We start from the raw sequence: 23353 nt of genomic DNA on the forward strand, positions 1-23353 counted from the left end.
ACTGTAAGATCCAGCCTCATGATCATTATACTGGAGGTCTACAATCATTTATAAGGCAACAAGCCAGTATTGTCTCATTATCCATGGAATTTCCTTGATCCCTGGCCCAGAGTCTTAACCTCCTTCCTCCTTTTCTCCACCATCCTCCACTTTATGTTCTTACCCAATAAAGCAAGAATTACAGCCAGGTACTTGGTGGCTCATGTCTGTAATCCTAGCTACTCAGAAGGCTGAAATCTGAGGATCCTGGTTTGAAGCCAGCTTAGACAGGAAAGTTTGTGAGATTCTTGTTTTCAATAAACTACTACAAAGCCAGAAGTAAAGCTGTGGCTCAAGTGGTAGAGCACCAGCCTTGAGCAAAAAGAAGCTTAGGGACAGCATCTAGGCTCTGAATTCAACACCCCTCCCCCCTCCAAAAAAAAGGAAAAAGAAAAAAAATGAAAAGAAAAAGAAAATAATCAGATGTACTGGGTCTTTGGCATGCAATAATGGACAAGGCAAGCTCATTCTGGAGATTGCAATCTAGTTGGAAGGACATATGATAAACTCATACACATTACTTAAGCAAGATCATTTCAAGGAGCAAATATGATCTGAAACCCAACACCTGACAGGTGAGAGGTTCTGGCTTTGAGCATCAGACAGAAAGCAGCTAAAGAACAGAGAACTCAAGTGCCAAGACCCGGGTGTGGTTACAGCACAGTGAGCTCAGGAGAAAAGTGGAAGATGGGGATGAAGAGAGCTCTGTGTGCCAGAATTTAGAGTCCTTCAAGGCCCATCTGTGGGCTCTGCGCAAGAACCTCTGCTGCAAGATACTCACTCTTTTACTTGCACAGTGGTAGCGTAGTTGGAGCAGACACTGTCCACAGACACGGAGAAGCCCCGTCGGCCCTCGGTGGTGGCTGGCATGGAGATGAGTGTGACAGAGTAGGGCAGCTGGTCCTGAACAGATTCGGTGGAGAGCCTCTCAAACATAGGTGCCAGCACCACTTCATTGTGGCACTTCCCACTAGGGAGAGGGCACAAAGCAAGCTGAGATCTTGGAGGCCTACCTGGAAGCCACCTAGTAACTACTGAACCTTTTGGCTTTAAATAACATACCGGCTACTCTTCTCCCTGTCTCACCACCTTTTTTTTTTTTTGGTCAGTCATGGGACTTGAACTCAGGGCACTGTCCCTGAGCTTTTGTGCTCAAGGATAGTGCTCTCTCGCTTTGAGCCACAGCTCCACTCTGGTTTCCTAGTAGTTTATTGGAGATAAGAGGTAAGACTTTCCTGCTTGGGCTGGCTTGGAACTGCAATCCTCAGATTTCAGCTTCCTGAGTATTCAGGATTACAGGTATGAGTCACCAGCACCTGGTTTATGCTGATTCTTGATGGCAACTCAGTTTTCTTGCTGTGCCTTTGACTCATAGTGAGAAACTTGCCCCAGCCTCTGTTCTCTCCCAGCCAACCCAGATAGCTTCCTTTGTTAACAAAGCTAAGTTGGATGGGGAGAGCTGGTAAGCTCTCCATGCCTTTCCTTTAATGTGGGCTCCTTTTTTGGTTGGTCGTGGGGCTTGAACTTGGCCTGGGCGCTGTCCCTCAGCTCTTCGGCTCAAAGCTAGCGCTCTATCACTTGAGCTACAGTGCCACTTTGGATTTTCTGGTGGTTAATTGGAGATAAGAGTCTCACAGACTTTCCTGCCAGGGTTGGCTCAGATCTCAGCCTCCTGAGTAGCTAGGATTATAGGCGTGAGACACTTGTGCTTGGCTGTGGGCTCCTTCTTAGAGTATCTTTTGCTACTCTGTCCCTCTAGGGATTACAGAGCAGAGTGAGGTTATTCTCATAGTGGGTAAGGATGGAGGACAGAGAGAAGTTATTGGCTCTGCTTACAGAGAGTTGTTAAAAACTACAGTGCTGGGATAGGATCTACCCCAATATCTTTCCACCCAACTCACACTGCCACCTGTCCTTCTGTCCACTCATGTTGGGGAGGACAGAGGTCATGGTCTTACCAGTAAAGCATGGCATGCTGTACCAGGGCATATGCATCCCCATCCTCAATGATCACCTTGCAGCTCATACAGGCAAAGCACTCTGGGTGGTACTTAAACTCCCCAGCCACCTGTAAGCAGATGGGGAGAAATAGTATAAAGGGAGGAAGCAAATAATCACTATTGCTAAGAGTGGAGGTAGAGGCGTGTGACCTAATCAGAGACTCAAGTCAATGAGAACAGGTTTCCCAGAAATAATCATCCCTACAAGAAAGGCTCAGTTTCTCCAGGAGAGCTGAATTTAAAATCCCTTGTTCAAAGCAAGGAGGGGAGGCAGAACCTCTCTGCTAATCCATTCCAGGTTCCCTGACCCTGAGCACAACTTAGGTGTATCCTGTTTTCAAACTGTGACAGTGTCCTTTAAGGTCTGTATCCCGCTGCATTGTCCTCTCCCTGCCTATCTTCCCCCACTTCCAACCTGGACTGTTAACTTTTTTTTTTTTTTATTTTGAGTGCTGGTAGTGGGGCTTAAAAATCAGGGCCTTTGCTTTTTTTGTTCAAGGCTGACATTCCACTACTTGAGCCACAGCTCCAATTCCTGGCTTTTTGATGGTTATTTGGAGATAAGAGTCTCACAAACTTCCCTGCCTGGGCTGGCTTCGAGCCACAATCCTCAGATCTTAGCCTCCTGAGTAGCTAGGATTACAGGCATGAACCACTGATGCGTGGAGTATCAAATCTTTTATTGGACTTGACACTAAGTGCTCAACAGACACTGATAATTGAGTGAATGAATGAATGCATGAGAAAGAAGAAGGGCTATAGGGAAAATTGGGAGCACTGTCAAAGGACTGTGATGCTCAAGGAGGGAAGACATAGAAGGATCTTGCTCACCATGACCGGCCCTGTCATGAGCAGGGAACACCCGTGGCAGAACTCTCCAAACTTCCCCCAGTAGTCTTTGTGGCAGTACAGTTTCCCATCTTTCTCGTAGTACCAGTTGGTGAGGGAATCCTGACATTCTGAACACCTGTGAGACAAGACAAGAAAAGAAATGTTTGGGATCTCTGGAACCAGGCCATTCTGGCTCCAAGTCTGACAGCAAAATGGACAGTCCTTTCTCCCACATCAAGGTGGACGGAGGAAGTTACAGAGTAGTGCCATCTCCCCAGGGAAAGCGGGTCAGTGTCCAAGACTCCAGAAGCCAGCTTCGTGCTGCCTGCCTCCTGCCTCTGGGAGCAGACATTGGGTCTTAAGAGTCTTCTGAGAATCGAGGAGGAGCCAAGAAGACTCCTCTAGAAAAGTGAACTTTGTTTTGCTGGCCCTGGGGCTTGAACTCTGGGCCTGGGCACTGTCCCTGAGCTTCTTTTGCTCAAGGTGAGTGTTCTACCACTTGAGCTACAGCACTACTTCTGACTTTTTTCAGTAGTTTACTGGAGATAAGAGTCTCAAAGACGAGGCTGGGAAGGTGGCTCAGTGGTAGAGCGCTTGCCTTGCATGCTCAAGGCCCTGGGTTCGATTCCTCAGCACCACATAAGAAAAAAAGAAAAAAGCCGGAAGTGGTGCTGTGGCTCAAGTGGTAGAGCATTAGCCTTGAGCTGAAGAGCTGAGGGACAGCGCCCAGGCCCAGAGTTCAGGCCCCACGATCGGACCCCCCCCCCAAAAAAAAAAAATAAGAGTCTCAAAGACTTTCCTGCCCTGGCTGGCTTTGAACCACAATCCTCAGATCTCAGCCTCCTGAGTAGCTAGGATTAAGGCATAAGCCAATGGTGCCCAGCCAGAGAAGTGAACTTTTAAAGAAAATGTGCATAACGTTTAATATATCTGCTGGGTGATGAGGCCCACCTTGTTAAGCCGGATGACTTTTGTGCCTCCGTCGTTCCTTTTCATAATTAGTTAATACAAACTATACAAACTAATGGGTTTCTTTAGACATTGTCATATGTGTTTATAACATGCTTTGACCCCTGTTAACCTTTCTGGTACCCCTTCCCTCTCACTGGTCCCCTATTCCTTCCTCCATTGTCTGCCTTCTAATTTCATGGTTTTTTGTTTTTTAACTCTAAATTCTACACATGACTGAGGGAATGGGTAAGGTTGGGAGAGATAGGAAGAATTATAAAAGGGGTGATGATATTGAAAATGGTGGGACAAAGGGTGAACAAATGCAGCAGTGATACTCACTAGACACTATGTTGAAAATGAACTATACAATTTGGGGGAGAGGAGGGGTTCAAGAGGGAAAAACCTGGGAGAAAAGGAAGGAAGAGATGACAAAAGGAAAGGTACTCATTACATAACTGTAACCCCTCTGTACATCACCTTTACAGTAACAATCAAATTGTTAAAAGATGCATTGCAGGGCTGGGAAGGTGGCTCAGTGGTAGAGTGCTTGCCTTGCATGCATGAGGCCCTGGGTTCGATTCCTCAGCACCACATAAGCAAAAAGAAAAAAAGCCGGAACTGGCACTGTGGCTCAAGTGGTAGAGCACTAGCCTTGAGCTGAAGAGCTGAGGGACAGCGCCCAGGCCCAGAGTTCAGGCCCCACGACCGGACCCAAAAAAAAAAAAAAAAAAAAGATGCATTGCACTCAGAAACTGACATGTTGAATTATAACTCCTTTGTACAACTAGTTAATGATCATAAAAATATAATTTAAAAAATGAAATAAATCTTTTACATAAGCCCCCCAAAAAGAAAATGTACATATAATCAGGTGAAGTGAGGAGAGAGGGGGAGAGAGAGAGAGAGAGAGAGAGAGAGAGAGAGAGAGAGAGCGCATATGCGTGAGCACGTGCTAGGATAAACTCTGATCTAGACAGGTACTGGGTCGAATAAGCATAATTACTTCTACCCTTTAAAATCTATTCATCATCAACAGTATTATTGATGGAGTGCTTTGGTCAAAAAAAAATAAGAAAAAAAGTTAAGCATAAAGAAGATCAGGCAGGGCTGGGAAGTTGGCTCAGTGGTAGAGTGTTTGCCTCGCATGCATGAGGCCCTGGGTTCTTCAATTCCCCAGCACCACATAAGCAGAAAAAAGCCGGAAGTGGTGCTGTGGCTCAAGTGGTAGGGTGCTAACCTTGAGCTGAAGAGCTAAGGGACAGTGCCCAGGCCCAGAGTTCGGCCCCCATGACCAACCAAAAAGAAAAATTCATGCAAATCTAGAACATAGGTCACTCTAAGACAACTAGCCTTGACTCTTCTATACAGTTAGCATGGAGGGGGAGGAAAGCAGAGTTTTTTTGTTTTTTTTTTTAAGATTCTCATTTATATGATGGACCTTGAATAAATCATGTTCAGTGAGGTAAGCCAAGCTCAGAGAGACAAAGGGTGCATATTTTCTCTCATATGTGGAAGCTAGATCTAAAATATACTGGGACATGATAAATTACAGGACTCTAGGCACTCACATACAGTGAGACCAAAGGAGGATACTTAGGGGAGGAACACAAAGGCACAATGCCTATGTGCCTCTGATCATATGAAACAGTATTTATCTAAATGAACTCCAGAAAATGGAAACAAAAGATTTTTTTCTTTGTTGCTGTTTTGGTTTTCTTTTCCTTATGTCTTGTTTGTTCATGTATCTTTGGGAGGGTAAGGGGAGACACAGAAATGGAGGGACAAAGGGTAAACAAATGCAGCAGTGGTACTCACTAGACACTATGTTGAAAATGAACTATACAACCTGTGGGTGGTGATAGGAGGGAAAAACGGAGAGAATTAGGGAAAGGGTAACATTGTCCAAAAGAAATGCACTCTTGGGGCTGGGAAGATGGTTCAGTGGTAGGGTGCTTGTCTCGCATGCATGAGGCCCTGGGTTCGATTCCTCAGCACCACATAAGCAGAAAAAAGCTGGAAGTGGCGCTGTGGCTCAAGTGGTAGAGCGTTAGCCTTGAGCTGAGGGACAGTGCCCAGGCCCAGAGTTCAAGTCCCAGGACTGGACCCCCACCCCCCAAAAAAGAAAAAAGAAATGCACTCTTTACCTGACTTATGTAACTGTAACTCCTTTGTACATCACTTTTATAGTAATAATTTAAAAAATAAAAAGAGGGCTGGGAAGGTGGCTCAGTGGTAGAGCGCTTGCCTTGCATGCATGAGGCCCTGGGTTCGATTCCTCAGCACCACATAAGCAGGAAAAAAAAAAAAAAGCTAGAAGTGGCCCTGTGGCTCAAGTGGTAGAGCACTAGCCTTGAGCTGAAGAGCTGAAGAGTTCAGGCCTACCACTGGACCCCCCCCATCCCCCCCAAAAATAAATATAAAGATTCTCATTCATATTCTCTCATCTCTTTCATCTTGTTATCTTACTGTGTTGTTCAAATTGGCCTGAAACTCCTGAGCTGTAGTGATCTGCCTTTCTCAGCCTTTAAGTAACTGGGACTACAGCTGGTGTCCACTATTCTCAGCTCTTACACAGAGGTTTGAAAAGTTTAGAGACACAGTAACGAATGCAATACCTCAAGTTTGGATTCAGTTTTGAATTAAAAAAAAATAGCCATGAGTGACATTTGGGGGACACTTCAGGAAATTTTAATTTGGACTAGATTATATTATGAAATTGCTGTTATTTTCTTCCATGTGATAATGATAGTTGTCATCCGGTTGAGAAGCTCCTGTTCTTGGTTAGGTCAAGTGTGTTTTCAGCCATGTCTGTATAATTTTATTCTTTCTTCTGAGACTCCCAGCACACAAAGCTAAGCTCCCTGGCCAATACCACCTCCTTCTAGTTAGACTCTATTGTTATGTTTTTTCTGAGATGGTGTCAATGTTGCCAAGGCCAGTCCTGGCTCAAAGGATCCTTTTGTCTCAACCTGCCAAGTAGCCTCTGCCACTGTCCTAGCTATTCTCTTTCTTCTTCTTTTTTTTTCTTTTTTTGTCATGGGGCTTGAACTCTGGGCCTGCGTGCTGTTCCTGAGCTCTTCAGCTCAAGGCAAGCACTCTACCACTTAGCCACAGCACCATTTCCAGTTTTCGGGTGGTTAATTAGAGGTAAGAGCCGCATGAACTTTCCTGCCCAGGCTGGCTTTGAACTGCGATCCTCAGATCTCAGCTTTCTGAGTCGGTAGGATTATAGGTGTGAGCCATTGGTGCCCGGCTTCTCCCTATTCTTATTTTGGTCAAGGCCTTGAGCGAACCACCCTTGCCACACTCTTGCTTCTCAGAGGAAGCGTGGGGCTGCCTTTTGGTGGGAACGCTAGCTCTGACATTTAAATGGTTGTACCTTCTTAGGCAAGGTATTTCACCTCTCTGGCTGTTGCCACATCTGTAAATTGAACTGCTCTGAAAATTAATGAAATAATACTTATTAAATGTATAGATTGATAGCTTATGTATAAAAACTTAGTACAGTAGGAACTCAATAAATGTTAACTGTACTTAAAGATGATAATGATAATGTAATGGTAGTTTACATTATTGGCTACTACTGTTATTAACTGGGTAGCTTTGGATAATTGCTTTTTTTTTTTTTTTGCCAGTTGTGGGGCTTGAACTCTGGGCCTGATTGCTATCCCTCAGCTCTTCAGCTCAAGGCTGGCGCTCTACCACTTGAGCTATAGCGCCACTTCCGGTTTTCTGGTGGTTTATTGGAGATAAGAGTTTCAGGGCTTTTCTTGCCTGGTCTGGCTTTGAACCTGGATCCTTAGATCTCAGCCTCCTGAGTAGCTAGGATTACAGGCATGAGCTACCGGCACCAGGCTTGGATAATTTCTTATAGCTTTACTGACAAAATTTAGCTAATAACTACAAGTCAGTGCTAGTGGTTCATGTCTGTCATCCTAGCTCCTCAGGAGGCTGAGATCTGAGGATAACAGTTCAAAGCCAGTCTGGACAGAAAAGATAGTAAAACTTTTGTCTCTAGTTAACTAGCAAAAAGCTAGAAGTGGAGGTATGGCTTAAATGATAGAGCACCAGCCTTGAAGAGAAAAAGCCAACTAAGAGTGCAAGGCACTAGCATCAAATAAACAAATAAAAGCAACTAAAAATAGCAATTGTGAAGACTAAATCAATTAAAGTAGGAGAAAGTATTTTACAAGGTAAGCGTAGTATTGTAATTTGCTAAGCAATAAAGACATATAGCTATACAAGCTATATAACACAACCATACCTTGCTGAAAACAAGGTCTAAACAAAACTTAACAGAGAATGCTGCAGGATGTAGAAACAGGGATGACTGAAGCAGCTGTGGGAAGCTGCTGAGCTAAGAAGGGCTAGAGAAGCAGGATGCTGAAAATCCCTTTATCTTTCTGGAGTGCCCAAATTCCTCCAGATACTACTGGCTATTCCTGTTCTGTGGCGTGTGTGTGTGTGTGTGTGTGTGTGTGTGTGTGTGTATTCCTGTTCTGTGGCGCGTGTGTGTGTGTGTGTGTGTGTGTGTGTGTGTGTGTGTGTGTGTGTGTAACCCAAAGTCTAACACACGCTAGGTAAGTGATGTCCCACAGAGCGACAGTCCCAGCTCAACTTCAGAGTCTTGAGCTCTGGGCATGGTGTGGAGTATATGGATAGGAATTATCTAGAAGTGGGTGGAGAACACAGGCAGTTCTGGGCATATGGCTCAAATTCAAAATAAGCTACACATGGGATGAACTCTGAGTTAGGAGGTGTGGGTTCTAGGTTGCTGCATGGCCTTAGACAAGCCCCTTTCCCTCTGTGTGTTGTTTCTCCAACTTGTAAAATAGACAGGTTCCCTTAACTGTGTGTACATTTGTTTTTCATTAGATGACACCTCCCTTCCCCCTTCCCCAATCTAAGTAATCTTGAGCCAGCTCATTCCCTCCTCATTTGTAAGACATAACACTGTCACCTCCCAGGGCAGCAGCAAGGATTAAGTGTGATTTTGAATGATGTCTGGCAGTGGGCTAGCTACGAAGCAAGGACTTCCTTCGTGTCTCCCACCCTCTGATTTTCATATTTCTTGGTAACCACCTTTCTCTGTCACCAGACTATGAGCTTCCTGAAGTATGGACAGCGTTTTATTTACTCCTGATGAACTTTCACATCTAAGTCCAGTGCTCAACAGAACAAGCACTTAGCAAATGTTCCTGAAAATGGCCTGCGAGTGGCAAGAACTGGTAGCATGTCACCAGGCCCTGTCTTTCTCCTGTCTGTAGCAGAGAAAAGCTGGTGCAGACATATTTGCACCCAGTTACAGACCTGGGCTCTGTTACGCTCTCACAATGGTATGTGCACCACCGCAAAGCATAGGAGAGCACCAGAACACACCCTTCTTTCTATTGCCAATATCCTGCTTTTGTTCACTGCAAGTAGCCCTGGCCAGGTCCAGGAGAGGGAGCGGGCAGAGAAACGAGTACAGGCAAGTAGGAGACAGCTACACACTAGCCTGCTGGGAAGAACACCTGGCTGAAGAGTGACAACACCAAGGCACACATCTGGGTCAAGGAATAGCTTTGAAGGGTACAGCCAATGTCAATGCCAAAGTCAATGCCACAGGTATCTGTGAAGAATGGAGGATTTTTGGTGTGTGCCAGTCCTGGGGTTTGAACTCAGGGCCTGAGCTGTTTTGCTCAAGGCTAGCCCTCTACTACTTTACCCACAGCACCTCTTCGGGCTGTTTGGTGATTAATTAGTCTCATGGATTTTCCTATCTGGGTTGGTTTCAAATCATGATCCTCAGATTTCAGAGAAGCAAGGATTACAGGAGTGAGCCACTGGCACTTGGCTAAGAATTGAGATGTGAAAATGGGAGGATTGGTTCTGGGTCCATACGCTCTGTTTGCCATAGAGCATAATTAGGTTCTTAGGATACTGGAGATCTAGCTCAGTATTAACAACATCTGCTATAGCTTGAATGCCAACCATATTCCAGCTGCTGTATAAAGTATCTTCCTTATATAACCTATAATTCTCACATGAACCATGCAAGATGCAAGGATTATCTCCGGTTTACAGATTAAAACACTGAAAAACGAAGTCGAAGTCAAGTAATTTTGCAAAGCTGCCCAACATAGAAGTGATGATGCTGGAAGCTGAACCTCTGTGAACCTGGCTAGGAAGTAATGCCCAACATCATCTGAATGATACCATTTTGGGGCTTCAAAATTTTCTAACCTGTGAAAATAAAGAGGCTGGAACCCTGATAGCTCTCAAGTCTTTTGGGTGGCAATGCTTTGTGATGCTTCTCCCTTTAGCTCAAGTAGGGAATGTTAATTGATTCTCCTCCTCCATTGATTCCAGTGTTCCAGTGTTCTGGTCCCCAGCAGAACACTCTATCCTTAAAATAAGAGAATCTAGTCAGGCGATGATGGCTCATGTCTGTAATCCTAGTTACTCAAGAGGCTGAGATCTGAGGATTGAAGTTCAAAGCCAGCCCAGGCAGGAAAGTCTGCAAGATTCTCATCTCCAATTAAGTGTCCCCCTCCCCCAAGTCCCATCCCTGCAAAAAAAAAAAAAAAAAGCCAAAAGTAGAGTTATGGCTCAAGTGATGAAGTGCTAGTCTTGAGCAGAAAAAATGAAGGATAGTACCTAGGCTCTGAGTTCAAGCCCCAATACTGTCAAAAACAAATGAACAAAGAATTTAAAATTCAAAACATATTCTAAAAAATGTAAGGTACGACTGAAAAACACTCCATGTAGTCTGGGAGCGTGGCTCAAGCACTACAGTGCCTGCCAAGCAAGCACAAGACTCTGATTTCAAATCATAGTTCCAAGTTCCACTCAGATTCTCAGAGGCCATCATGTGTCCTTCCCAAAGCCAAAGCATTCCCCTAGCTCCCTCCCTCCCTGCACCTTTCAATTCATGAAAGTTTCAAGTGAAAGTAAAAAAAAAATCTTCCCTGGCTGCAGGCTCTAGGACATCCCCAGCTAATCAGGTTTAGATCTGGGCTGGAACCCAAGACTAAGGCTTTGGTGATCTGGGTCTCCCAAGAAGCCAGGGTGCACAGAACTGAAATGTCAAGTCAGAGAAGATCCCTGAGAAGTCCGTATGCACTAAAGACAATTTCCAAATACTTCCAAAACACTACAGCAGGCTTGGGCAGATACTTCAGTGGGGTCAGCTGAGATCCAAACTGAGACCTGGGTCAGCAGAAAACACATGGATTACCAGCCGAGTTTTCTCACAAGTAACTCATTTATTACCTGCTACTTAAGGGCAGTTTACTTCATGACACTGAGCCTCAGTTTCCTCATATGGACAGTGCAATAGTGATTTGAGCATCTTGTAACATGGGATTATGAAAATTATAGTATGAATGTCTGCCTCACAGACACCCAGGATGGGTTCATTTTCTTTCTCCTCCCCCCCTTTTTTTTTTTGCTAGTCCTGGGGCTTGAACTCAGGGCCTGGACACTGGCCCTGAGCTTTCTTTTGCTCAAGTCTAACACTCTACCACTTGAGCCACAGCACCACTTGTGGCTAGTTTTTTGTTTATGTGGTATTGATGAATTGAACCCAGGGCTAGGCAAGCACTCTACCACTAAGCCACATTCAAGCCCCATGGTGTGCGTGTGCGCTTTTCTTGGGGCTTTAATTCAGGACCATAGACATTATCCCTGAGCTTTTTCTGATCAAGGCTAACACTCTACCTCTTAAGCCATAGCTCCACTTCCGGGATTTTGGTGTTTAATTGGAGATAAGAGTCTCACAGATTTTCCTGAGGGAGCTGGCTTTGAAACTCAATCCTCAGATCTCAGTTTCCTAGGTTTATAGTCCTTTCCTCTCCAATTTAAGAACACAAATAGAGACTGACCCTTACCCTTCCCAAGGCCAGGCAACATGGATCCATCTGCTTTTTTACCCAGAGCCAAACAGAAACTTCCTAAAGTTTAGGAAGAAACTTTCTAAAATGGATATTCTAACCAATTCCTATCTATCAAGATATAGTAATATGTATGCCCAATATAAGCAGGTAAGATGCTCTGTTGGGAGAAACTGAATGAGTTAGGCCCCAACCTCCTACACTTCCAGATTCTTCAGACCACACGTTTAGAGGTAAATTCTCAACCTTACTAAGGGAAGTGAACAATCATCATTACGGTGGATTTATACATGCTATAGAACAAGACCTCCCATGTCCTCGAGGAGGGCCAGGCTGGATGCTCATTCTTAATCGCCATGAGAGCATCAAGTCATGGCAAAGCTTCCAGCTTCTTGCTGACTCTGACTGGGCCAAGCAGGAGAAAGGGAAGCTCCCTTTTCTATAGCCTGAGAGTACCAAACAGTGGGGATTATACTCCCCCAGATCCCCAAATGGCTGATAGGATAGGAACCTAGAGACTCTGATCCATTAGAATCTACTTTTTTTTTTTTTTAAAGTATCAAAGATCCCCTTATTATTCCTCCTTCCTAGACCCTGCTGAATGAAAGTGAATTGTGATTGTTACTGTTTAAAAAACAAAACAAAACAATTAACCAAACACATAAGGAATGATCCTCTGATCAGCAAGAAATACACATTACCAGAATGCATTGATGCAGTTCCAATCAAAAGCCAGGAAGCTTGTAGTTTCAAGTCATCTGTGCAGTCATACTGTAGCTAAAGATAGGGCTTCCATTATTTGGAGGAAAAAAAAAAATTGGAATGGAACTTGCGTGCCTCTGAGGAGCCATATAAGTTGCAGAATTGGGAACTGTTCACCTGATCCAAGTCCTTCATTTTTCAGACTCAATGAAAAAAAAAAAAAAAAAAAGAGTCCCCAAGGACTGAAGGCAGCTGCCAAAGGTTACTGCTAAACTGGGCAGGGTTAAGAATAATTTTTCCTTTTAAATGTCGGTTGCTTTAGAATACAAAGATGCACTTGTTTTCTTCCAGAGATAATGTGTAAAATCAAGCTCATTAAATCACTGCTGGACATTAAGAGAAATTCTATAAAAAGAAAAGGATATCAAGCCAAAGTTACTTGTTGGGCTGGGGAAGTGGGGAAGTGGTAGAGTGTGCCTCTGCTTCTAAATGTATGAGGTTCAATCCCTACCCAGAACAGAAAGAAAGGAGAGCAGAGTGGCTGTGGTTGCACAGCAGCCTCACAGGAGGGGCACAGGGCAGCGGCAGGGAAGACAGTGCACATTCTGCTGAGTGTGGCCTGCCAGGCAGGGTGTACAGAGCACAGACATTACATTCTTCATTCCCTGTGCCTGCTTCCCTCCCTCAGTCACGCCTGATCATGTCCCCGTGGCATCTGGTTGCATCACTTTCCTTGCACCCATAGCCCCAGAACTCCTGTGGACTTCATTCTCCTCCAGAGGCCTGAGAAAGGACTTAATTTGTTTGACAGGATCTGGCAAAGGCACTGTTCAGGTGACCAGAAAATTTAGTCTCTACTTCTGTGAAGGAGGACACTGAAGCCTAAAGAGGGAAGAGACACTTGTTACAGAAGAACCCTTGAAGATGTACTAGAATAGATGGGAGAAACTGTGTGGGTCTGTCTGTATCTGTGTATGTATGTATGTGCTGGTACTGAACTAATGGCCACGGTGCTGTCTCTTGGCTTTTTCTGCTAAGTGCTCTTCCACTTGAACAACAGTTCCACTTCCAGCCTTTTGGTGGTTAAATGAAGATAAAAATCTCACACACTTTCCTAACTGGAAAAGCTTACAACCTCAGCCCTCACATCTCAACCTCTTGAGTAGCTGGGATTATAGGCATGAGCTACCAGTGCACAGAAGAAGGAGCAATTCTTTTCTTTTTTTAAAAATCAGGTAGTGACTTAGCCTGAAATCTGGGAGAGCAGAGGTTCTGGGTGGTCCCTCCCCTGGGGCACAATGCTGGCTATCTTTTCAGATGATAGCTTAAGGAATGAGGCCTCTCATTTAGGATAGGGCAGAGGGTCTATAGTAAGTCAGTGAATCAGTACTTGCCCCCCCCCCCATACCAGCTGGGCAAACAGAGTTTGGGGGATTGGGGTGAAATCATCAGGTTCCCTAGAGGGGCTGAGGCAGAATAAGACAAAGGATCTGGGTGGCAATGAAGGGGTTTGGCCTTCAAAGGTGCTCACAGTTCATTATCTGTTCTTACTCCAGCCCCTGAGTCATGTCTTCACCTCCAAGGATGAAAAGGGGCACAGTGTTCCTGGAGCCTACAGGAACAACCCATCCCCCAAGCTGTCTTTCTGGGATTAAGAGTTCGAAGACAAATGAAGGCCTGAACTAGTGGTTATTACAACTCTTAGCATCTTGATTCCACATGGTAAAACCCTCTTAAATTCAAGACTAGTTCCCATTAGCTCTTCAGAAAAGACTCTGATCACCAGGGCAGACAAACCTATCCCTTTTCCTGCTCTCTGACTGGGAGAAGAAAGCAAATTTGAGAAGGCTCCTAGGCAAGATGTGAAGAGAGGATACCATAGTCCCCGTGGCCCCAAGGATGAGAAACTGGGGCAGATCTTGCCTGTTACTACAGCTGAAACTGGTTGTCTCCTCTGTAAAATGGGTACACAAACATCTATTTAGGCTTGAGAGATTAAGGGGTAAAGTGCCCAGTGAAATGCCTGGTACAGACAGTATTCAGGAGCAGTCTCCAATTTCCCTCAATCCAGACGTTTCCCACCATTCTAGTAGAGTTCAGTCAGTCAGTGAAACCATATAGTATAATCTGTCACCTGACTAATATTCCAGCAGCCAGATCTAGGGAAGGAGCTAGGTTAGGGAAATCTGAAGAAAAAAGTCAACCTACAGGACCACTGGTGAGGGGGGGAGCAACCCAAGGAACAACAAACTTCTCCCAAAGAAGAAAAACAAGCTCCACCCCAGCTAGGAATGGCTCCATTCACAGAGGACCTAGAGGGCCAGAAACCCTCTGGGGAGTTTCTATAGGAGGTGGGGTGGGGCAGTGAGCTAAGACAGGCAGGTCAGAGGAAGAAAGTTTCCACACCTCCCTCTGAGAAGCCCCACACAGAGAGGCCCCTACAGGCACTCAGGCCTGTGGACTGATGGGAGTGGGGGGGGGGGGGGGGGAGGCGCTGGTCCAGTAATGTCATTCACCTGGGAGCTCAGAGCCCTTCAAGGCCAAAGGCAAATGTGCCAGCCCTAAGAGAATAAACGTTTATAGGATGCCCACTGTGTACCAGGCTATCCACACCCAGGTCCTACCAGCTCCCACTGTTTGGCAAAACCTGCCCATCCAGCTTGTTGGGACAAATTCTTGGGCAAGCAGCATGGCCTGCAGGTAAGACATGTGGAAGCTGGAAGAACAGCACCCTATTTGTGCCGTGTTCTCCCCCCCCCACACCCCCCCCCCCCCCCGCCCCTCCCCACCCCAGCAAGAGCAAGCCAGGTTAGAGGCATCATTTGGAGACCACTTCCAAGTGTGTGTAAGAAAGGGGATTCAGGGTCCCCAGGAACTTCCCTTCGGTGCTAATTCCTCACCTTATCATTTCCAGGACACAATGGGGGGTGGGAGGAAGAGGGCGTAGAGCCCTCACCAGACAGAACCAATGGCAGTAGGATAAATGAGCTGGGAGAAACAGATCGAGGGGAGGACTTGGACCTTCCCCCGACATTCAGCAGCCAAGAGAAGAGGTAGGGAGGAGACACGGAGACCAACTCACCGAAAGGGGTCTCTGGAGGTGAAGTAAGCCGGAACGGACAAGTAACTCCCCATCTTCTTCCCACTCTAGATAATCAGGCTCAGCTGCAATCCCGACTGGGAGTGCCTTAGGCTGGCTGCAGGCGGCCACCATGACAGGCCCGTCCCGGCACCTCTGATTGGGGCGGGCTGCCCTGCGCTCACCTCTCCCTCTGGAGCTGCAGAAGGAGCGTGAGGACTCCAGGCCACTTGCCCCTTGGCAAACTCCCACCAGGGCTCATGGCTTGGGATGGCTCCTCCTTAGCTATTGGAAGCTGGGGCGGCCCCTGGGGACTGTGGGAGAGCTACCTCGGTGGTGGCTAGACACAGGCAGGCATTCTGAGGCAGGGGCCGGTGACTAGCTAAGAAAGAAGCGTTGCTGTCAAGTTAGCCTCCTTCAGTCCCACCCCGAATGAGGGAGGGAGGGAGGAAGAGGAGGGGCTCCTGCAGAACCGAGGTGTGTGGTTGGAGCAGCTGTTAGGAAACAGACCTTACGGCAAGGGGTGGAGCCCGACAGGAGCGAGGCTGCAGGCAGGCGCAGCAGACAATAACTCAGGGCTGGCCCAGTGTCCATCCCTGCACGCAGGACAGCACAGGACAGAGGACTGGCATATCTGACTCCAACCACCCTCAGCTTCAAGAGCTGCTTAAAGGACAGTAACTCTGCTCAGAGGGGAAGAAAAGCACAAGATGCCAGCTCCAGGCAGAGCCACGCCCCCTGGGGATGGGGGTGGGGGAGAACCTTTGACTGGTGAGGGAGCTCCACAGAGCCACCCTCAGCTCAGGGCTGGCCTCTGCTCTGTCCCAGTGACCGTCCGGGGGTGTCACTTCTACTCTGGGGCAGGACTATGCTACAGATGTGTCTTCATGTGGCAAGCAATACAAATACCCATACAGTAAGTTCCCTGAAATGGGGATTGTTCTCACTTCATACAAGAGGAAAGTGAGGTGCCAAGAGACTCAGTGAATCATTCAAGGTCAAGAAGCCAGTCAGAGCTGGTTGCCAGTGGCTCAGGCCTGTAATCCTAGCTACTCAGGAGGCTGGGATCTGATGAGCACAGTTAACCACTAATCAACCACCTTTTGAAAAAGCTGGGAGTGGAGCGGTAGCTCGTTGTGGCACAGCAGCCAGCCTTGAGTGAAAAAGCTAAAGGACAGTGCCTACGTTTTGAGTTCAAGCTTTAGTACCAGTACACATATACACACACATTAAAAAACAAAAAGAAAAAGAAAAGAAAGAGGGTAGTCAGAGGCAGGGCTGGGATTTGAATGGCGGCCCATGGGACTCTAGAGCTATGAGGCTTCATTCTGCCTCTTTAAGAAGAAACATCTGTCAAAGCCCTCTGTCAATAGATTGAAACTCAGGTCACCTGTGCCCTCTCATTCATTCATTCATTCATTCATTCATGCATTCCCAGATGCCATCCACTGGTTTTAGGGGGCAGTGGTGCTTCTTTTCAAACTAAAAACCTGGGCACAATAGTGTGTATAGTGTCTGTAATGGGAGCACCCGAAGAGCCCTTGCAGCGGGGCTGACCAAAGCAGAGCCCACCATCAGGCTCAGTGATAAGAGTGCTTGCCTGGCATGTATGAAGCCCTGGGTTCAAGTCCTCAGTACCACATAAGCAGAAAAAGCTAGAAGTGACACAGTAGCTCAAGTGGTAGAGTGCTAGCCTTGAGCAAAAAGAAGCTCAGGGACAGTGTCCAGGCCCTGAGTTCAAGCTCCAGGACTGGCCAAAAAAAAAAAAAAAAAAGAAAAAGTCCTGCCTGCAGGGCTGTGAAAGGAAAAAAAAAAAAAAAAAGACTGCTAAAGAAGCCTGGGTTACACCAACATCTCACTGTTAAGATTTTGGGTAGCAGACATTTAAGTCTCTTCCACTGGGCACCCCCCCCCCCCCATTGGAAAGAACCTGGGTCATCTAGCAACCATTGTCTATGAACCATAGCAGGAAAAGCCCATTAGAAAGCTGGTGTACCTGGATTACCGTTCCTTCCACTTGCTACAGGGACAATAATGAGTATGAAAAGAGAGATTGGGTTTGTAACCCTGATAACAAGTTCACATTTATTGGACACTTCCAGGACCTGAATTAAGTGCTCGCTGTTGTGTTTTGTTTTCAGCAAGTAGAATCAGTACCCATTTAACAGATGAGAAAATTCTGAGGGGTTTAGTCACTAGCCTAAAAACAAATACTTGGTAAGAAGTGAAGCTGGGTTTCAAAACCAGCAGGGAAATCTCTAGGTCAGGGTAAGAGGACCAGTGGTCTAGTGTAAAGGGCTAGGGTATAAATATTTTAGGTTCTTTAGGTCATACAGACTCTCACAGATAATCATCTGTGCCATTTCACTGCCAAAGCAGCCAGACAGAAAACATGAACAAACAGACGTGCTTGTGTTCCAGTAAGTCTTTCTTTATGGACATTGCCATTTGAATCTCATATAGTTTTCACATGTCATGAATTAGTCTGCTTCCCTGCCTGACTTAACCATTTAAAAATGTAAAAATCATAGACAGTTCAAAAACAGGCAATGAACTGGGCGCTGGTGGCTTACTCCTGTAATCCTAGCTACTCAGAGGGCTGAGATGTGAGAACTTCGGTTCAAAGCCAGCCCGGGCAGGAAAGTCTGTGAAATTCTTATCTCCAATTAAGCACCAGAAAACCATAAAGTGGCGCAGTGGCTCAAGGGGTAGAGCACTCTCTTTGAGCTGAAATGCTCAGGGACAGTGCTCAGGCCCAGAGTTCAAACCCCATGACCGAAAAAACAAAAACAAAAAACAACAGCTGAGGGTCAGTGTCTCACGCCTGTAATCCTAGCTACTCAGGGGGCTGAGATCTGAGGATCAAGGTTCAAAGCCAGCCCGGGCAGGAAAGCCCGTGAGACTCTTATCTCCAATAAATCACTAGAAAACCAGAAGTTGCTCTGTGGCTCAAGTGGTAGAGTGCTCACCTTGAGCTGAAGGGCACAGGGACAGAACCCAAGCCCAGAGTTCAAGCCCCATGACCGGAAAAAACAAAAAACAGGCAATGGGCCAGTTTGTCCACTAGTTTGTGTTCTTGAGCCATAGAGTTCAACCATTTTGTTCACTGTCTCTAATAGTAAAGAATGGCTTTGGTAGCCGGAAGCAACTGAGGAGAGTAAGTGGTAGATGGCTGTGTGGGTGGGTGGGTGGGGGGTGGGGGGGAGGGGAGGCTTAGCAGGTATCAGACTCTAGGCACACTAGAATCTGTGAATGAATTAACACTACCTGTTAATGAATGAATGAACCTCTATGATATATAGTTCTGTGACACCCTTTCCTTTACAGAGAAAGGGGCTGAGGTATAGTGGGGCTAAATTGCTTGTCTGAAGTCTTCTAGATATATAATTTAGAAATAAAGCCAGGACTCGAACCTAGGCTACACAGGATAGGTTATACTCTATCATGCTACATTGCAGCTCAACCTGGGCCTACAGCCAGACTGTCTGGGTTTAAATGTGACCATGCACTGCATATAAGTCCTTGGCATCCAGTCTGGAACACATTAAAGGTTGGTAAATGTTAGCTGTTAATATCATTAAGGCTATTGTTACAACTATTATGGCTAGCTACGTGGCCATTAGCAAGTCCTGCCTCTGTCTGGGCCTTGGTTTGGTCTCTAAATAGCTTCTAGCCTCAGTCATAGGAGGTTCCTGGGGGCTCCCTGTTATCCTTGTGTCTCAAGTGGAGTTTAAACCTTGAGTTAGCCTTAAGGGGGATTGAGATCCTGGCCTGGAGGCCACATAAGAGCCACAGAGAAGGTGGTGGGAGATGGGAGAGAGGAAAAGAGGGGAGATACTGAAAGGACTACCTAGCTAGAGGGCTGGGAGCTCTCTTCCTTCTAGCTACAGAGCCAACTATTTCTCCCCCAAATCTATTATGTTTCCCTGTAATTCGATCAAGCAAGGAAAGGGTCCCAAATTAAGTCTGGAACTAGCAAATTATCTTCTAATTGTACCCTCTGATTTCTATCTGATGAACAGAGTACAGATGGAAGCAAATGAAAGCCACAATGAGATCGGGGGCCAGGGAGCACATGAGCATAACTCCTCCTGACATTTCACACAGCTTTGCTGTTCCAGTGGCGGCGTACACAGTGAGTCGGTGTCTAGGAATGTGAACGGGAGGCTGCGGGCCTTCTCTCCGCCCCCCCCCCCCCTCCTTACAAAGGATTCAGTAGGGAATTGGTGAGATGATTTCTTAGTGCCACAAAAAGTGTCCCCCACCTCGAAGATGGACAGCCATCACCCCAGGTCCTGAGCTGAAGTGGAAGCCCCTCCCAAGTGGAATCCATTTGACCCCCATAAATCCAGCCTTCTGGAGAAACCTTTGAAGGATTGATCCTCACATGTGATAAGCTGCTGGCTGCTCAGACCAAGTGTGTGGTTGCTCAGGGCTAACTTCAAAGACCCCAAACTATGCAGAACTGGGAGGTAAAACATCACATTGCCCTCTTCTGGTCCTAAAGAGAAGGAGAACACCTCTTTTGGTCCCTGGAGCTCCTGGCAGTGGATTCAGCAGCTATGGCTGCCAGAGGCAACTGCAGGGATCCTTGGACTGGCAGTTTCAGTTGGGCTGAAATGGCAGGAGAGGTGCTAATCTCCTGCACATTTCACAAGTTGGAAACCTGACAAGGAGCCGGGCAAAGGGACTCTTCGGAACTAGCTGAGACTGGGGCTTCAGGGCGTCGGTGACAAGCCTGAGAACAATAGCCTTCAAAGCGGGCGGTCTCCAGCAAATGCTCTTGGGAGGAGTGGTGAATGAATGAATCACCTCAACCTCTCCTGGGAAGAAGGCTATGCTGAACTAATCCAAAGCCTGGAGAACTGTGTTTGTGGGAGGCCATCTACTGGACGGGAGGACTCCAACCAGGGAAAGGAACTCGGGGGACTCTAACCTCTGAATCCTGAGCACACAGACATTCTGTCAGCACAGGGATACCCTGCCACTGGCCATCTTGCCTGCCTCTGCTCCTCCTCTCTATATCACTTTTCTAAACCATAGCAGCAGCAGCAGTTGTCTTTTTAAAACAGGGTCCCAGAAATTCCAGAGCTAGAAATTTTGCCTAGAGAAATATTTCTATGGCTAGGCAGGCATGTTCAAACAGTGCAGCACTGCTGAATGCTAGAGTAGGAACAATTTCCATGCCCAACACTGGGCTAAGTACAACATGCCTACACAACAGAGGACGCCACAGTTGTTAGAAATAATCAGGTTGCTCCTACATGCTGAAATAGACATTAATTCCTGCATGAAAAATCCAAGCTTCAAAGACAGTATATAATATGCAGTAATCCAACTGTATAAACAAACAATCTGGGCATCAGTGGCTCATGCCTGGAATTCCAGCTCCTCAGGAGGCTGAGGTCTGAGGATCATGGTTCCAAGCCAGCCTGGGTAGGAAAGTCTATGAGACTCTTATCTCCAATTAACCACTAGAAAAACTGAAGTGGTGTGGTGGCTCAAAGTGGTAGAGCATGAGCCTTGAGCAAAAGAGCTCAGGGATAGCACCCAGGCCCTGAGTTCAAACTCCATGACCAAAAACAAACAAACAACCCCCCCCCAGAAAAACAACAAAACATCTCCCCAAACAAAACAAAACAAATAACCCACAACAAAGAAACAACCCATATAAACCCATGAAAAACACTGAGTTATCAGTTTTTCCTTTACAGTAGTGAGACAAGATGCAGGAAGGGGAGAATATGCATTTTCTACCATCTGAATATTGCATTTTCCCCTACTGTCTGTTTTTGCTCAGTGTGTGTGTGTGTATGTGTGTAAATACCTACCCAGGTACATGATACTCAGGAGCCTGGAGCTGCCATTTTAGTTTTCTTATCAGGATTGCTACTTTGGCAACTCCTGCCAACTCTCCTGACTAGATCACATACATCTCCCCATTAGTCCCTGAACCTCTCCTCTTAACTCATTCTGCAGCCCCTTTATGTGTCTAGTGGGCAGCTGTCTTTTCTTTTTACAACCCAACTACAAAGGACTACTCATTTTCCTTTAAGGAGGTTTCCTTTAACACATCTGAAGCTCAGCACATACAAAGGTTTTTGTGCCCACTTTTACCTCCTTTCAGGCCAAACTACATGAGAACAGGTGCTGGGTACTCCTGGTGCCTGGCATAGGGGTGGCCCACACCAGATGTCCACAGATGTCTACACAATAAACACAATTGTTAGCCCCCTATTATGTGCATTGATGGTACTAACGTGCAATGAGAATTAATGTGTAGAAAGCATTTACAATGTGCAAAGGAAGGGCTCTTATGCACAGGTTGCTCCTAGAGGCTGAAATAGACATTGTCTCCTGAGTAAAACGTTAAGTGAGAAATCCAAGCTTAAACAGACACTTCTCAGAAGAAGAGGTAAAAATGGCAAAGAAACACATGAGGAAATGTTCATCAACCCTGGCTGTAAAGGAAATGTAAATAAAAACAACCCTAAGATACTACCTTACCCCAGTCAGAATGGCCAATATTCTGAATTCAGACAATGACAAATGCTGGTGGGGAAAGAGGGACTCTACTGTACTACTGGTGGGAATTAAACTAATACAACCACTTTGGAAAGCAATCTGGAGGTTCCTCAAAAAACTAGATGTAGACAGACCTTACAATCCAGCCATACCACTCCAAGGCATCTACCCTAAGCAACAGGAACCAGAATACAACAAGGATACTGCATTTCCATGTTCACTGCTGCACTGTTCACAATAGCCAAGATATGGAAACAATCCAGATGCCCCACTACAGATGAATGGATCCAAAAAATGTGGTACCTATATACAATGGAATTTTACACACACATTAGACAGGATAAAATAATGGCATTTGCAGGGAAATGGATGGAACTAGAACAAATCATGTTGAGTAAGGTAAGCCAAGATCAGAGAGACAAATGGTGCATGTTCTCCCTGACATGCAGATGTTAGATTTAAAATGCAACAAGATATGACAAAGTAAACAGGACTTAAGATACCCATACACAGTGAGTCCAAAAGAGGGTAGTCTTAGGAGAAAAGCACCAAATTGTAAAACCCAAGCACCTCTTCATATGTAGATAAAGTAATATACAGACTGAAAAGAACCCCAAAGTAAGGAAACAAAGGACCTCTTCTTAACTTGTCTTATCATTTTTTAGATGACTCTATATTCTTTATCTCATATACGGTGTATACATGTGCACATCTGGGGGAGGGTGGGGGGAGGGCACACAATCAGTAGAAAGCAGGTGAAAAAGTACAGCAGCTGATACTAAGCAAAAGGAAAGAAATGTATTTATCACGCAATATATGTAAAGGTAACCCCACTGTATATCACCTCTAAAACAATAATTTAAAAAAAAAGAAGAGGGGGCTGGGAAGGTGGCTCAGTGGTAGAACACTTGCCTTGCATGCCTGAGGCCCTGGGTTCGATTCCTCAGCACCACATAAGCAAAAAGAAAAAAGCCGGAAGTGGTGCTGTGGCTCAAGTGGTAGAGCGCTAGCCTTGAGCTGAAAAGCTGAGGGACAGCGCCCAGGCCCAGAGTTCAGGCCCCACAACAGGACCCCCCCAAAAACAAAACAACAACAACAAAAAATAAATAAATAATAAAAAAAAAGAAGAGGTAAGCCAAGAGCCAAGAGCCAAACAGCACAAGGTCTCCCTGATACCTGGATGCTAAATATAAAATGCAAGGAGATATGACAAAGTAAACAGGACTCAAGAAACAAAGTACCTCCACTCATCCTGTCGTATCATTACTAAATGACCCCATGTTGTTGACCACATATATGATATACACACACAAACACACACACATGTGCACATATGAGGGAAGCTAGGAGTG

The 23353-nt window shown here is 45.9% G+C and overlaps 1 protein-coding gene across 4 annotated transcripts in view; it reads right to left on the reverse strand.

The window, feature by feature from the left end:
* The window catches only part of Limk2 (LIM domain kinase 2), a 78098-nt gene that overhangs the window by 18965 nt on the left and 35780 nt on the right, over window positions 1–23353 (reverse strand). For 2 of the 4 annotated variants that reach the window (XM_042666244.1, XM_042666247.1), the window contains 3 exons: window positions 2871–3006; window positions 1998–2107; window positions 821–1009 (listed from right to left, as the gene is read on the reverse strand). In XM_042666244.1, the coding sequence (XP_042522178.1) occupies window positions 821–1009; window positions 1998–2107; window positions 2871–3006 (435 nt within the window). Of the gene's footprint in view, window positions 1–820; window positions 1010–1997; window positions 2108–2870; window positions 3007–15479; window positions 15906–23353 lie in introns of those variants that run through there. The other 2 variants (XM_042666246.1, XM_042666245.1) reach the window with 2 other exon arrangements.

The sequence above is a fragment of the Dipodomys spectabilis genome, unplaced genomic scaffold (assembly GCF_019054845.1).
Source record: "Dipodomys spectabilis isolate Male_0828 unplaced genomic scaffold, ASM1905484v1 ptg000363l, whole genome shotgun sequence".
NCBI classification, from domain to species: Eukaryota; Metazoa; Chordata; class Mammalia; order Rodentia; family Heteromyidae; genus Dipodomys; species Dipodomys spectabilis.